This window comes from Petaurus breviceps, unplaced genomic scaffold (genome assembly GCF_028583685.1).
Source record: "Petaurus breviceps papuanus isolate PSGF00001 unplaced genomic scaffold, PetGlider_PUasm1.0 90701, whole genome shotgun sequence".
Lineage (NCBI taxonomy): Eukaryota > Metazoa > Chordata > Mammalia > Diprotodontia > Petauridae > Petaurus > Petaurus breviceps.
The window spans coordinates 7,146,801-7,163,343 of NW_027187316.1; the positions used below are offsets into that span (position 1 = coordinate 7,146,801).

At 39.1% G+C, this 16,543-nt stretch overlaps 2 protein-coding genes across 2 annotated transcripts in view; both read right to left on the bottom strand.

Annotated features, from left to right (window-relative positions):
• The window catches only part of CDC5L (cell division cycle 5 like), a 168,030-nt gene that overhangs the window by 66,858 nt on the left and 84,629 nt on the right, over positions 1 to 16,543 (bottom strand). The window lies entirely within an intron of this gene.
• SPATS1 (spermatogenesis associated serine rich 1) overlaps positions 1 to 16,543 on the bottom strand; it is a 36,742-nt gene that overhangs the window by 6,108 nt on the left and 14,091 nt on the right. The window contains exons 3-5 of the mRNA XM_069065761.1: positions 9,265 to 9,374; positions 7,330 to 7,485; positions 1,234 to 1,354 (exon numbers count right to left, since the gene is read on the bottom strand). Of these exons, the coding sequence (XP_068921862.1) occupies positions 1,234 to 1,354; positions 7,330 to 7,485; positions 9,265 to 9,374 (387 nt within the window). The remainder of the gene's footprint in view (positions 1 to 1,233; positions 1,355 to 7,329; positions 7,486 to 9,264; positions 9,375 to 16,543) is intronic.

Below are 16,543 nucleotides of genomic sequence, written 5' to 3' on the forward strand. Positions count from 1 at the left end.
GGCTAAGGCCTTTGCAAGTACTCACTGAAAGTGAGGCAAGGCCCATTCAGTGAATAGGCCTCTTTAAGAAGTGAATTGGGGTGGCTAGGTGGCACAGTGAATACAGCACAGGCCCTGGAGTCAGGAGGACCTGAATTCAAATCTGGCCTCAGACACTTAAAACAAAAACTAGCCGTGTGACCTTGGGCAAGTCACTTAACCCCAATTGCCCTACTTTCCCCCTCCAAAAAGCAAAATAAAAGTGAATCAAGGGATAGCCCCTTTAATGAGGGGAAAAAAATCAAGCTGGGAGAGGGAAGGGCTTGCAGTTCCAAAGAGAAACAGTTGCCATTGACATTGACTCTAAGCCAGGAGGGCCCAAAATATAGCCATGAAGTGGAGCTTGGGCAGAGATGTATTGTGATCCAAAGTATAAGCTGGGTTTAAGAGTGAACTGGGTTTAAGGTTTTATGAAAGAAAGAGAGAGAGGGAGGGAAACATAGAACAGAGAAGGAAGGAAGGAAGGAAGGAAGGAAGGAAGGAAGGAAGGAAGGAAGGAAGGAAGGAAGGAAGGAAGGAAGGAAGGAAGGAAGGAAGGAAGGAAGGAAGGAAGGAAGGAAGGAAGGAAGGAAGGAAGGAAGGAAGGAAATGAATCTAGCCAGTAAACCCCAAGTTAAGTGGGCAGCTTCTGGCCATCAAAATTTACCTTCCTTTGGAGAGGAGAAGGAGAAGGAGAGGGAAAGAGAGAAAAAGAGGATGAGATGAGTTACCCACCCGGCTGGATCCCCATTCAGGCAGCTCAGTCTACTCACAGTTGTTTGTCCTTCGTTTCTGAAGAGGACCATGACATCAGGGAAATGATGACATGACTTGCAGTTGACTTGATTTGAGTGAGGGAGGGCTGTGCAAGGTCACCAGCCTCACTTTCTCCTCCAGAGCCATTTCCCCTTCCTACATGAAGCCTAAGTTGATAGCCACCCCTACCCGCCACCACCCCCAGTTGCTAGTGTCCTCTCCCAGAATTTACACTTTGTACATATTTTGTATTTAATTTCTTGTGTACATGTTGCTTTGCACTAATAGGCTCTAAACCTCTAGGGGGCAGGGATTGTTCATCTTTTGTCTGTGTAAATCCAGCCGCTGCCACCACCACCACCCCACCCCTAGCACACGGCTGACACACAATAAAAAAAAAAAAAAGACAAGAATAGCAAAAGGCAACCAGATAAACCAAACACTAGTACTAGGACTTACCTTGAAAAATTCACTGGCGTTACAGTCCCTCCATGTTTGTAAAAGTCTGGACATTCCTCTGGATGTACATATGCCTTGTCCCCAGGAGTCAGTTCTGGGAGTCCATTCCTGAGATCGATGTCTATTAGTAATGTGCCGCAAATAAAATTATATAAAGGTTAAAGACAGGCCACTGGTCAGCTCAGAGCAAATGAATGCCAACTGAAAATGCAAAAATGGATATTTTTCCACCAGAAACAATAAAAATACATGAAGGTCATTTCTTCTCCCTTTGTTCTCTTCAAACGTCTTTTAAGCAGGTAAAATTTTAATGAATTGAAACATCATCAACAAATACCAAATACCTATGATGTACGTGCTTCTAAGTATGGAAGGAGGGTAAAAAGACATATGGCACAGGTTTCTCCCTCAAAGGGAAGACTACAGTCTTAGTGGAGAAATTAATTTATTTATGTATTCAATCAACATTTATTAAGCAATGCACTGTAATGAGAAATGTAACATATGTTTAGCATGATATATGACACCAAGTAGCACATGTCATAAACTTCCAAGAGGTATTACTCAGAATAAATATTAACTAATAAATATTTGTCAAATGTTAAATAAATATTAAATAATAAATATTTGTCAAATGAATGAATGAGTGACTACAGCTAGATGAATAGTCAGAAAAGTTACACAGACTCTATGATAAGATCAGGGGTGCTAGCTCAAATCTACTTGGGGAAGCCAACTGTCACATTTTTGGTGTGAAATAATTCTTGGAAATTGATAAATGATACAAATCAAGCCTTGCTGTATTATTTTGTGAATTGCCTAGACTTAAGAAAGTTATGAGAGAAAACATTAATAATGCCAACTAAACATAAAAGTATGTCATAGGTACTTTTTTTCTTCCTGGAAAGCTAATTGTTAAACATTTACCAGCACACCCCTGCACAGAGCTGGAAGGAACCTCAGAGACCAATTAATCCAACCCCTTTATTTTTACAGATGAGGAAAGTAGGGCCCAGAAGGGCTAAATGTCTTGTCCAAAGTCACACAGGGCACAGTGGCACAATGGCAGAATTAGGATTTAAATAATGTCCTCTGACTCTGATATCAAGTGCTTTCTCCACCACACACGTTACCTCCCCAAGAGTAGAACTGGGAGGAACCTTTGAGATAATCTATTTCAACCCCTTCATTTTGCAGATAAAGAAACAAGCCCCAAGAGCTAAACTATATAACCCAAAGTCTGAGGTTTTTACTTTTTTCATATTCTACAACACCTACATTTACCCACATATCTTTCCCTCCTATTCCCAGAGACCTATCTCCTATCAGTTGCTACAAAAGCAGAGAAAAGGAAAAAGTTTGGCAAAGCTAACCAATATATCGACTGAATCTGACATTATATGCAACATATGCTCTGCAACTCTGCTGAGGAGGAGAGGAGCTGCTTTCTCATGTCTCTTCTATGGGACCAAATGTGACTATTTTAATTTTTCTTTCAAAAAAATTCATCAGCATTTTGTTTGGACATTGTCTTTATTTCCTGTTGCATTTCCCTACCCTCCCAGCTTCAAGAGAGGAGATATGTGGTTCTCTTCAAGGAAAGGTCTCTAAAGGGAGAGAAAGTTTCTGGGAAGAAGCCAGCATTTAAAGGACCTGGCACCTCAGTCATGTCCCTAACTTACTACACTAGAGACTTTGGGGAATTTCCCCTTGAGTAAGATCTAGAATTCTCTCAGTTGAGCTGAGATATCTCTCTCTGAGTGGAAAGCTCATTCACTCTTTGTATTGTCTGTTATATTCTCATTTGCATGTCTTCTCCGATATCTGTTTGCTATCAGTTTAGATATACGGGTTTATTTCCTATTCACTACTTGTGGTTTTTGTGGAACTGGCATTTGGTGAGAAGAGGATCATATTGCTTGAGACACTTCTTCCCTGTTACGGGACAGTGGTCAGGAGCACAGCTTGAACCTAAAAGTTATTTCCCCTAGCCTAACAATACTTAGGGAGGGCAGAGAGTTAAAATTCTAGACTGGTACCCTTGCCATGAGGAAAGCCCAATGGCCAGCCTCTGGCACCAATGTCCTGTTTCTCATTCCAGGAATCAAAATCTCCTTTGGACAGAACTTGATGCTTACTAGCTGTGTGACCCTGAGCAAGTCATTTAACCCCAATTGCCCTGCCTTCCCCCCCCCCCCCCCCCCCAAAAAAAGCTCCCTTGGAGGAGGGCAGGGGTAGGATGCTCTACTCATGCCTCCCTAGGAGCCATACCTAGACCTATGTGGACACACATAATAGACATGGGCACACACCCACACACTACATATGTTAACAATTAATTATACATTATATACATAAAACTATTATATATTATATAGCAATTAATAATTCATTTTGAAACTTGTCTCCTTTTGACATAGGCTTTTAACTTAGAGTCAATGAATTTGTCTGTCTAATATTCTGATAACTGAATTTCAATAAAATTGACTTCCTTTGTTATCCTATGTTATTTTATTTTATGCATTTAAAAACATTGTTCTGAGAAAAGGTCTATGGGTTTTACCCTAGGTTTAAAGCACCCATAATATTTTTTAAAAGTTAAGAACCTTTTCCCTAAGATGGTGTTATCACATCTAAGATAAGCAGTAAAATAAAATCATCTAATAAGATGAAAATGCTACTGTCATAATGACAGAGCAGTCCAATTTGATACCAGGAAAACAAACCACAGATCAGAAGGCTGTGGAATCAATGCAAAGCTATGCCCACTGGGCTCCAAGCCTGCTAAGCCCACCTAAACCTCCCTATGGGTTAGGCTGGGCACCCTCGTTCCTTAATTAGTGCCCCAAATCCACTGACTCAATTTCTTTCTAACCTTTTCTTCCAATATTTCAAACTTCCTTTTAAGCCAGCCTTTGATTGCTTTAGAGAGTGCCTCTAGCAAGAGCTAATCTCCCCTTCATATTTGGTGGCTTTTGTCTATTGATCAAGTGTGAGCTTCTATTTACCACAGGGATGGACTCTTAAAAAATGTAAGGTAAATTCTAAAAACAACTAAAATCCCTTTTAAAAGGAATGAAGAATACCAAGGACAGCTCCACTACATTTGTTGCTTAACCCATTTGTTTCTACCAAACAGAAAAAGCATTACATTCCCCAAGAGATAAATGGTCAAAAAAGTTCAACAGTTCATTCACAAAAGAATTGAAAAGTATTAACAATATGGGCAGCAAGGTGGTGAAGTGGATAGACCACTAGAAAGACTCATCTTTCTAAGTTCAAAGCTGACTTCAGATACTATCTGTATGACCCTGGGCAAGTCATTTAAGCCTGTTTGCCTCAGTTTCCTCATTGTAAAAGTGAGCTACAGAAGGAAATGGCAAACCACTCCATTATCTTTGCCAAGAAAACCCAAAAATGGGGTCACAAAGAGTAAGACACAACTGAACAGCAATTAATTCAGGCTGTGGAAAGGAAAATGCAATTTTAATGCCTGTAGCTAGTAGAATATAAGTGAAGTAGACATGCTTTTCTTTGGACTTCAGTAAGGTTTTCTATTAATACCCAACAAAAAAGCACACATATGTGATGATTTCAATGCCACATTACCATATTACAAAACTTAGAGGTAAGTAAAAATATGTCTCTACATATGTGCTGTGATTTCCAAACTGAAAGTAATCCATATTGAGCCTGATTTTCTCCTTCATATAAAAGGGTAATGCTCCAATAGAACACCAACATATCTATAATGGAATTTATCTTATCCTCCCCTATGACCTACTCCTGTTCCCATCTTCCCTACTTTTGTTATAACACAGTTATTATCTAGTTCACCCAGTCTCAAAACCTCAGGGTCATTTCTGCCTTAATGCAGTCAATTCACTAAATCTTGACAATTTTACACTCTGCAGATCTCTTGCATATGTCCTCTCCTTTATTGTTTTTTAATAGACACATAATTTTGTAGCTAACACTTTAGTACTTCTATGGTCTGCAAGGCATTTAACAAATTTCATCTCATTTTATCCTCACAACAATCCTGGGAGGTATGTGCTGTTATTATCTCTATCTTACAGTTAATGAAACTGAGGCCAACATAGATTAAGTGACTTGCCAGGGTCACGTAGTTAGGAAGTATATGAGTTTGCTTTTGAACTTGGGTCTTTTTAAATCCAAGTTCATTACTCTATCCCTGACCCCTCCTACCTTCTTCTAATTTTATCAGCCCAGGTGAGGAATTTCCTGTAAATCAGATTGTTACCTTCAAGGTAATTTATGGTATCAGAAAATTGCCTGGTTCACTGAGAGGTTAATCAAAGTAATAGGGCCTTAAGAGTCAGTCAGAACTTGAACTGAGGTCTTCCTGACTCTGAGGTCAGCTCCACTGGGCCATGTTGCCTCTCCTTTCCTTTCCATTTCCGTGGTCTCCACTGTAATTGAGGTCATTGCCCTTTCCTTAGACAACTGAAGTAACCTACCAACTGGTCATCCTACCACTAGTCTCCCTTTCTGGTCCTATCCATTTCAAACATGGCTACGAGATTAATCTTTCTGCACAATTAGTTCTCACCATGTTCCTTCCTCCATCTCCCTATTGCTTACCAAACTGCATGTTAGCTGTCAAGGCTCTCCACAAATTGACCTTACCCTACCCTTCCAGCATTATTTCCCATGTACATAGTAGTTTTTATATTATCTTCCCCCCCCCCCATATGAGCTCTTTAATGACAGGAACTATCCTTTGCTTTTGTTTGTATCTCAAGCAATTATCATAGTGTCTGGCAAAAAGTAGGTGCTTAATAAATGCTTATTGACTGATTGATCTTCATTCAGTTCCAAACAGCCTGGACAAATCACCATTTGTCATTCCTTTGCTCATACCATTCTTATACCTAGAATGCCCCCCTCTTTCTCACCATTTAAAATTCTCCCCATCTTTCAGGGCCCAATTCCTCATCACATTTTATTTGTACCTCTTTTAAGCATTTATGTCACTCCATTTTATATTATACTAATTTGTATACATACCTTACCTTCTTTACTAGACTATAAACTCTGAGGTCAGGAGTTCTGTCTTCTGTTTATGTCTCTCTTGGCATCTAGCATAGTCCTTTGCACACACTAGAAGTTTATTAAATTAAAGTGTTTTGATATTTGTTCTTTTTTTAATGAGGGGAAATGGGAAGGAAGGAAAATAGGGGGTTTTTTCTTCATTAAAAAAAATAAAATTTCGGGGTGGCTAGGTGGCACAGTGAATAGAGCACCAGCCCCAGAGTCAGGAGGACCTGAGTTCAAATCTGACCTCAGACACTTAACACAAAAAAACTAGCTGTGTGACTTTGGGCAAATCACTTAACCCCAATTGCCCTCCAAAAAAATAAAATTTCATTGAGAAATAATTGAATTGCATTGACTTGCAATGTCTTTCTATATGAAACAGCATGGGGCTGGCAAGGAACATCTTCTGACCATTTAGCAAATAGACAATCCAATACATCAAGGATTTAAGATCTCATCCACATAGATACCCATCCCACTGACAGAGGTTGCAACCCTCCTATTACTCAGTAGACAGTCTTCAAGAGTTATTATGACCCCAGAATGCACCCCTCATCTCCCAGTCCCATCCCATGGCCAACCAAGATTTAGCTATGCTTGCCATGGTATGATAGACACATAGCCCAACATCACTCAGTCAGTCTACCTGAGGGAGCAAGTGTGTGGCATAGTGGAAAGAACCCTGGCCTTGGACTAGGTAACTCAGGAAGACCCAAGTTCTAATCCTGCCTCAGATATTTACTAATTATATGGCCCTAGACAATTCCATGAACCTCCTTCAGCTGTGGTTTCCTCTTCTGTCAAATGAAGATAAAAAGCACCTATCTCACAGAAACGTTGTGAAGATCAGATGTGATAGAATACATTAAATGCCTTGAAAACCTGAAAGCTATTATTATCAGCACATCTATAATGAAAGTCTTTCCAATTTGGTAGAACTTGCCTTCCAGGATCTTCCTCCGGACTTACAAGGAAGCCTTCATTGGAAGAAGATACTGAAAAACTCAGAAAAATGGGGGTGGGGGAGAGAATTACCATATTTTTTTCTCCCAAAGCATTTGTCCAGTGTTATCTCTGTTGAACATCTCTGGTACGCACGAAAGACACCATTGAAATGACACTTTTTCCCCTTATGATAGGTATGAAGATGCCCATGTCTTGGATAAAAACTCCATTCTTCATCCTTTTGCTCTTTGGAAAGACACAAGAAAATTCAGCTATAAGCAGTGCTTATGATATTACTCAATAATAAAAGAGAAATTTTCAAGAACTTTACTTGAATGGGCATTCTTAACTGTCTTGAGTAGCTTATACAGCTTTAGCAAGGAAAGTGATTACTTTCTTAGTCCTACTCTCAGATTCTTATAAGCTTTGAGGTACAGGAAGAGAGGGAGGAGAAAGTTTGTTCTTGTTTTTGCTCCTGGAAATAATTCTGATGTAAGGAAAAAATATCTTTTAAAAAAAAGAGAGAGAAAGAGGTAGGGAGAAAGGAAGGAAGGAGAGCAAGAGCTAGAGAAGGGGAAAAAGAAGAAAAAGAAAAATGGAAAGACAAAAAAATCCTTTTTATTTTTCCTTCTCACTTCAGACCAGCTACCTGGCATAAAGGGGTGCTCTGGAGTGGCAAAGGAAACTGGGAACTCATCCCATACCAAGAGTTCTTAACCTGGAGGCCAAAGATACCACCCCCCAAGCAATCCATGGATAGATTTCAGGGGATCTGTGAACTACGAAAATAACATTTTTATTTTATTTTATTTTTTTAAAGCAATTGGGGTTAAGTAACTTGCTCAAGGTTACAGGGCCAGTTATTTTGTGTGGGTGCTAAGTATCTGAGGCCAGAACCGATCCAGGGTCTCCCAACTCCAGGGCCAATGCTCTTACTCACTGCACCACTAGCCGCCCCAAAAATAACATTTTTATAGTAATTATATTTTAAGTGTTTAATCTTAAATTTATAACATCAATCTGGGAGGGAAAGACCCTCAAAGTTTCTGGCCAGAACCCAAAATAATTGCTATTAGGTCATCTTTTGTCTCAATTCTTACCTAGTCTGGTCATTGAAAGGGCATTGATTCAGACAAAGTGAGGCCTAGGAAAGACCTTAATTTAGAAAAGCCAAAGTCACCCATTGCATCCAGAGTCATCTACAGATTCTGGAGGAAAGAGTAAGGCTAACAACTCTGTCTCACTTAAATCCAATTCATTCAGAAGTCAAGACATCATCCTTGTGATGTCATTGATCCTCCTCAAGAAATAAGGATGAACAACAATATTTACAATATTTATATCCATATAAGCTTCTTAAAATGTTTGTTCTATATTGTATATATAAATATATAAATGTATTGTTATATTATATTTCTGTATTTATATGTAAATATATTTGGCACATTTACATATAAATATATTAAATAAAGTAAAATAAAATATTTAAATTAAATGTATTAAGTAAATAATATAAATAAAATAAATACATTTAATTTAAATAAAAAATTCACATAATATAGTGATATAATATAAATTTACGTATTATATAACAATATTATATAAATTTATATTTGTGTATTATTATATAAATTAATGCTTATAATATTGTATATAATATACACATTCATATTTAAATGTTATATAATGTATAAATTATTTATTTCATCATAATTAGTTTTCTTTGTAATCCTATGTATTTTATTTTATGATTTTAAAAGCTTTCTTCTGGCCTCACCAGAGGGGTCCATTACATAAAAAACATTAAGAAGCCCTGTAATCAGTACCAGGGCTCTTCCTCCTTGAGTGTATGCTCATCAACATTTTTCTTTGTCTTGTTTGGGTTGTTTTTTGGGGGAGGGGAGAGTGTTAGGCAGGCCATAGATCCCACACAAGAAATCCCCCTCCCCCACCCTGGAGTTCCCCCCACAGTATAATTCTTCCAGGGACATTTATGGCACAGACACAGTCTTTGACTTCACTCACGAAGTAAGATGATTTCCTTAGGATATTCATTCTCTCTAACTTTTGTTACCAGAGCATCGATGGCTTGCATGGAAGGTGATGGGCTAGGCTGCAGCTTGGCATCAGGACCACTACAAAGGAACCAGAAAGGATTCTGATCTGATTTTGGGCTGGGACTGATAGGGAGGCAGTGAGCTCTAACTGGAAATAAACTGGAGCTAATTAATTCATTCCATATTTAGGTGCCTATCCCTATGGCTGGAGTAAGGCCAAACTCTACCACTTAGTAACTCAAAGTTAGACAATAATAATAACTACTCACATCTCTATAGCATTTCAAGGTTTATCAGGTGCTTCCCTTTCTCCAACCCAACAACCCTTGGGGAAGTACTTTGTAAATATACTTATATAAATTTATATGATAACATTACTATAAATAATACATAAATATAAACATATCTATTTATTTAATAAATATAAATTTATTCAAATTTGTATAACATAATAAATGTCATATATAAATTATATAAAATCACAATATAATGAATATAAATATTATATAAATTTGTACCACACATTATAATATCATATATATTGTATGCATTTATATAATATCACATTATTATAGAATATAAATGTACATATTACATAAACCTGTATTATTCAATAAAGTTGTTTGGGTATAAATATTATATGATTATATACAATTCTGCATGAATATTATATAATTGCATAATATGTAATGTTGTCCAGAACTCTTGTTAGGTTACCTTTGAATCAGTTGCTTAATCTCTCTTACCTTCTGTTTCCCCAAAATGGAGTTTGAATAATGCTAGCACCACCTAACTCACAGGGTTCATTCTGAGGATTAAATTAGACAATAGATACAAAAGGGAGAAGTGACAGCAAAATTAGTTTTTAAAAAAAGATGAGCTATTTTCATTCATTTCATCAAGTATCTGTTGAGAGCCTATATGTATTGCCAGTTATATCTACCTTCCATAACTTCTTTCTCTCTCCTCAGACACTATCACTGTCCTAGGGCACTACAATAGCTGGTTAGGTGGTCAAGTCTCTCCTCATTCCAATCCATCCTCTACTTGGTTGTCAAATTGATTTTCCTCTAGTCTGTCTCTCTCTCTCTCTCTCTGCCTCTCTGTCTCTCTCTGTCTCTGTCTGTCTCTCACACACACACACTAAACTCAAGTTGCTCCCTATAACCTCCAGAATATAATGCAGGATCCTTTATTTGGCTTTTGAAGCCCTCCATAACATTGTTCCTTCCTACCTTTCCAGCTGTCTTTCTCTTTCCTCACCCCCGTGACTTCTATGACCCAGGGGCACTGGCCTTCTTATTTTTCCTGGAACATAACACCCCATCTCCTGGATCCAAGCATCCTCACCAGCTTCACCCTCATGCCTTTAATTTTCTCCCTCCTTTCTTCCTCTAGGCTTCCCTTCAAATCTTAGCTAGAGTCTCACTTTCTGCAACAAATCATTTCCCAACTTCCTTAACCTTTGTGCCTTCCCTCTGAGATTTTCTCCAATTTACCCTGCATACACCCTGTTTGTACATAGCTGCTTGCATATTGTCTCCACCCTTAGACTATGAGCTCCTTGAGGGCAGAGATTGCCTTCTGCCTTTCTGTGTATCCCCAATACTTCATACAGTGCCTGATACTTAGTTGTTTAATACATGATAATTGACTGACTGATTTCAACAAGTATTTATTGAGTACACATGTTCAACATGTCAGGGAATTATGGGAATTGAGTGAACCACACTGACTTCATCTTTTGTGACTCAATTCTGGAACTAGTTCAGTTTCCTTTCTATTCAATTATGGGTCTAGTCCAATTTCTGTCTTGTGAGAAAATGTCTTTCAAATATGGGAGCTGTGAGAAAATGTTATAATGAATTATAATTAATTATCCTAGCCCTGCATGACTGGGAAGCTGGACCCCCATTACCTGTTGCTCAAGAGACCCTTAACTAAGGACCTGGGTTTTGCTCACTAGAAACCCAATCAGATCCAAAGATCAATGCAAGTTTTCTCACAATTGTACCTCTCTAGCAAGTCTTATCTGAAAACTGTCCCCCTACTGGTCAGTTACTATTTCCTTACTCCTTTGATTGAATACAGACAATTCAGGGGAATGGGACTTTTTATTTTAGGGAATTGCACCTGTTTGCTCTCCCCCTTCCAACTCTTGAAACTCACTCATTCTCCCTCCCAACTTTGAAAGTCCCTAAACTCTCCTCCAACTAGAAATCAGATTACCTAATCTTGTATCATGGTTTGTATCCTGTTCATTGTTTTCTTTCGATCCATAAAAATCTGTCTCCCTTGTATTTGAGGTCCAATGCCAAGCTAAAGAGGCCTGGTCCCAATTTGCCATAAATTACTTAATAAATTGATATGCTCAAAAGCACAAACCTTTGTTTTCTCAGTTATTTCAGATTTCACCTGTCACACATGCCAAAAGGTGGCCATTATTGGTATTCCTTAGACTGAGCTCCAATGTCATCCTACATAACACATTCTAGAATTGTGCCATACACTGCATTTGGAGCCAGAAGGCCTGGGTTCAAATCCTGACATTGTTGTTTATTAGCTATGTGACCTTGGATAAGTCTCAGGCTTGCTGTCTCTGTCTGTCTCTCAGTATCTGTGTGTGTGTCTGTCTGTCTCTCTCTCTTCTGTCTCTCTTCTGTCTCTCTCTCTTCTGTCTCTCTTCTGTCTCTCTCTGTCTCTCTCTCTCTCTCTCTCTCTCTCTCTCTCTCTCTGTCTCTCTCTCTCTCTCTCCCCCACTCCCCCGCCCCAGTTTCTCTCTTGCTTAGTTTTCTCATGTGTGAAATGAATGTGTTGAACTAATTGATTCCTACATTTCCTTCTACCTGTAAATCCCATCATCCTTTTATTATCTCAGCATGTACTTTGGCAGACAGGAAATAAGGCAGCTCACCATGTGTGACTAAATCCGGAACTAACACAGATTAAACTATTTGGTTAAAACCTTGGTCAACATTATCTTCTCATTTTAAGAAAATTAGAAGGAATACATAAACTTCTAGCTTGCCTAACTTTTAAAAATCATGATTCTTTTACCTAAGAACCAAACCTCCCTTATTCAATTTTAGCCTTCCTTAAAAAGGAGGGCCATAACCAGAGCGAGGCAGTCAGGGCTATGCCCAGGACACTAACAATAATTACTATGTGCCAAGCACTATGGTAAGTCCTTTACAAATACCATCTTGTTTGATCCTCCCAATGACCCTGGGAAGTAGGTGCTATTATCATCTCCATTTTACAGTTGAGGAAACTAAGGTAAACAGAGATTAAGTGTTAACATTAATCTCAGGGTCACACAGCTAATGTCTAAACCCAGGCTTGATCTCCAGTCTTTGTGACTCCAGGCCCAGTCCTCTACCTACTTGCAACATCTAGCTGCCTAATTTAAAAAGCACAAAAATATATTATGTCTAGAAGCACCATAGTAAGTTCCCTTTTCCTTGTTTGAATGACTTTATTTTATTGTTTTTTACATCATCAATTACAAAACTGATTTCAGACTGGGTTTCCTACTGGCTCTCCCAAAAGAATATCCCTATGGAAGCATACATGAGTTTTTCTCTAATGAAAATAGAATACTTATTTGCAGATGTCACTGTTTTAGCTATTTAACTAAGTTTCCACATGTGAGCTAGCCTGGTATAGTAGACTTAAAGTTAGAGACAGTTAGCTCTAGTCTTTCCCCCAAAAAAATAACTCTGAGAAGAATTTTCCAAATAAACATTTCCCTTTAATGGGAAGCACGTTACTTGGCAATATCAAAACCATCCAGGTGGAAACCATCACAGTCAATATTGGTTTGGCTTTCTCTGATCTTTCCAGCTGGAAGTGGTCTCATCTTCATCTCATCTCCTAACACTGCCCTCTTCTCATGAATTTATTATATTCCATGTACAATAATAATCTGTCTACATGGCTCATCATTGCCTTCTACTAGATTAAATTATTTAACTTTGTATTGTGCCTCCCTCTCCACCCAATTTAGGGTGCTTAAGCACAATTTGGCACAGCCTGTTGAGAAAAATCTGTTGAATTTGTTAATGTTTGCATGGATGAGTGCTCAAACTGGAGGAAGCCTCAGAAATCACGTGATCCAACTACCTCATTTTACAGTTGAGAACAATCAGTAAGATCTGACTTGCCCAGGGTCACTAGAAGAGGTAACCTGTCGACTATTCACTTTGATGATAATGTAATGGAATGATAGTTTTACTAATAAGAGCTAGCATTTATACAGCACTTTAAGGTTTACAAAGTACTTCACCATGATAACTGATTGGATCCTCACAACAATCTAGCAAGGTAGGTGCTATTATTTTACAGGTGAGGAAACTGAGGTTACAGCCAGTAAGATTCTACAGCAAGACGTGGACTAGAGTTTTCTTTTTTTCTGCCAAAAAAAGGTTTTATATTGAAAAGCACTTAAAAGACACTGAATAATGAGACATCAGACTTCACATCACAAGGTTTCAAAATTCACATTCTCTCCATTCAGAGTTAATTGCCTTTAAACTCAGGTTTTCTTTTCTTTTTTTTTTTCAAGCAATTGGGGTTAAGTAACTTGCTCAAGGTTACAAAACCAGTTATTTTTGTGTGGGTGCCAAATATCTGAGGCCAGAACCAATCCTAGATCTCCTGACGCTCTTACTCACTGCACCACCTGGCTGCCCCAAAACTCAGGTTTTCTTGACCTGAGGTCAAGCATTCTGTCCACTATATTACTAACCTAACATTGGGTGTGTGAGGTATTATGCTCTGTGTTAGGCAAGATTTGTTTTTTAATGACAAATGTAGTCCCTACAAGCTCTGGAAGGAAGCTCATGGCTGCCCTGGTATGGGTGATTTCTACCCCACCTCCTATACCCTTCCCATCTCCACGGATATGAGTAGCAATGGGACAACCCCATTCCACCCCAATCTCCATGAATGTACCATCAGGACACTTAGTCTGATTCTAGTTTTTGAGAATTAGAGGGTGGAAAGATGATCCAACCCCTGAGTATTTGTGAAGGAACTGTGTGAGTCCTGTGGAGTGTCATTATGGAAGCTGGGTAATTAAGAAGGGCAAAGCACACCCACCAAGTATAGACTCTTTTTTTTTTTGGAGGGCAATTGGGGTTAAGTGACTTGCCCAGGGTCACACGGCTAGTTTTTGTGTTGTGTCTGAAGCCGAATTTGAACTCAGGTCCTCCTGACTCCAGGGCCAGTGCTCTATTCACTGCACCACCTAGCTGCCCCCAAGTATAGACTCTTGAAGCTTTGTCCTTGTGAATGTGGCTGACATTCTGAGACAGTCAGTGACTTTCTTAAAAAATACTAAACAATGAGTCTTTTTTTAAATTAAATTTATTTATTTACTTTTAGCTCCACAAGCTTTTGAGTTCCAAATTTTCTCTACCTCCCTCTCTTCCCCCACCCCCCACTGCAGCATGCAATCCAATATAGGTTCTACAAACACCTTCACATTAAACATTATTCAAGTTGTTAAGGATTGTAACCAAATAACCAATTAGTCTTGAGACAGAGAAAGAAAGAAATGTTAAGTTCAAAGGAGAGCATGAATTAGTGCTGAGATGAAATAGGAGAGTGGATCCCCAACTGCTTTTCAGGACTTTAGGCCCAGTTTTCTCAGTGTTTCCGGGATGATCAGAGCTGGCAAAGGTCAGTGTACTCCTGTGAGCCTTCAAGACCAAAGAGTTTGTGTTTTCGGTCCCAGAGCCAGTCCCCATAGGAGGGACCTCAGCATTTTCATGGGCTGTGGGGACAATCAGCCCTGGACAGCTTTGACAATGAGTTCTGAGCCATGTAGTTTCCAGAGGAAACAGAATCCATAGCATTGGGAGTACTTGAGGGTAATGTTTGTCTGGAACTGACCATCAATGATACATTCCACCCTCAGTATTCTCTAAGGTCATTATTTCCTCCCTAGTTTCACTTTCCTCTCTTCCCACACCTTAATCCTAGTCAGGGGTGTGTTCATTAATGTTTAATAACCAGCTCTCCAGAAACATACCACAATACGATGAGTTTATTTTGCATTATTAACATTGTCTCATCATTGTCTCAATTCTACAGGGGTGGGGAACCTGCAGCCTTGAGGCCTTGGGTCCTTGGGTGCGACCTTTTGAATGAGTCCAAGCTTTACAGAAGAAATCCTTTTATTAAGGGGATTTGTTCCGTGAAGTTTGGATTCAAATTAAATCTCAAAGTGCTACAGAAATAGTCTAGACTCTAGACAATCAATAAAACAATCAATCAGGCATTGATTTGTAAATTTGCTGACTTCGAGGTGTAAAATGCTCACGCTGAAAATGTACAAATTGGCTCTCAGGTCACCCTGGTTCCAGATCACCTTTACCCTTTTTACCCCACTTATTGACACTGAAGCATGTCCAAGAATAGAAGAGTAGCATCAAGGATTGATGACACCCCGATTCTAGCTTTTGAGAGTTAGAGTGAGAATGGGAAGTTGGTCTAACCCTGTGACACTGCATCCTCCATCTCCACCTTCTTGTCTGACTAGCTTCTCTTCTTCCTCTTTCCCACTAATTTTGGCCTTTCTTCAAGCTTCTTTCCTGGTCCTCTTCTCTTTATGTTCTGTCTTCTAAAGGGCTCATCTATTCTCATGGCTTCAACTACATGCAGGTAGTTTAAATATATTTAAGATAAATGTCAGATATTAAAATACCTTCAATTTCTTCACCTCTAAAATGGGGAACATGATGCTTATGCTAGGTCAGGCCTGCATGACATATGAGCATGTAACGGTAATGTAATTTGAATTTGAAGATCCCTTTGTGTTGGCAAAGGTAGTAGGTACTTAACACTTAGTAAGTGATCAAGCCTCTGATTGGGGGAACAGAAGGTATGGACTGCTGTCTCCTGTTACTGATGTAAGAGGAAGAGGTTGGCTGAAACAAGAAGCTAATACTTATAAGGAAATGCCCCAGAGAGGCACAGTCAGAATTTCTTGAGACCAAGATCTGGTGGCAGAGCAGCTACAGAAGAATGGAGAATTGAGCCAGAATTTCCTGAGAACTTGTGGTGGTGGAGCTTCTTCTGAACAGGATCCCAGGAGCCAGGAGCCCAGGAGCCCAGAATCCAGAGCCAGGAGCCCAGGAGCCCAAGGTGACTGGGGAAGCATGACTGGGATGCTGAGACTTTGTGGCTTGGTTGAGCCTTGAATTTCTTGGAGCAGAAATGGTGAAGGATTTGACATGGACCAG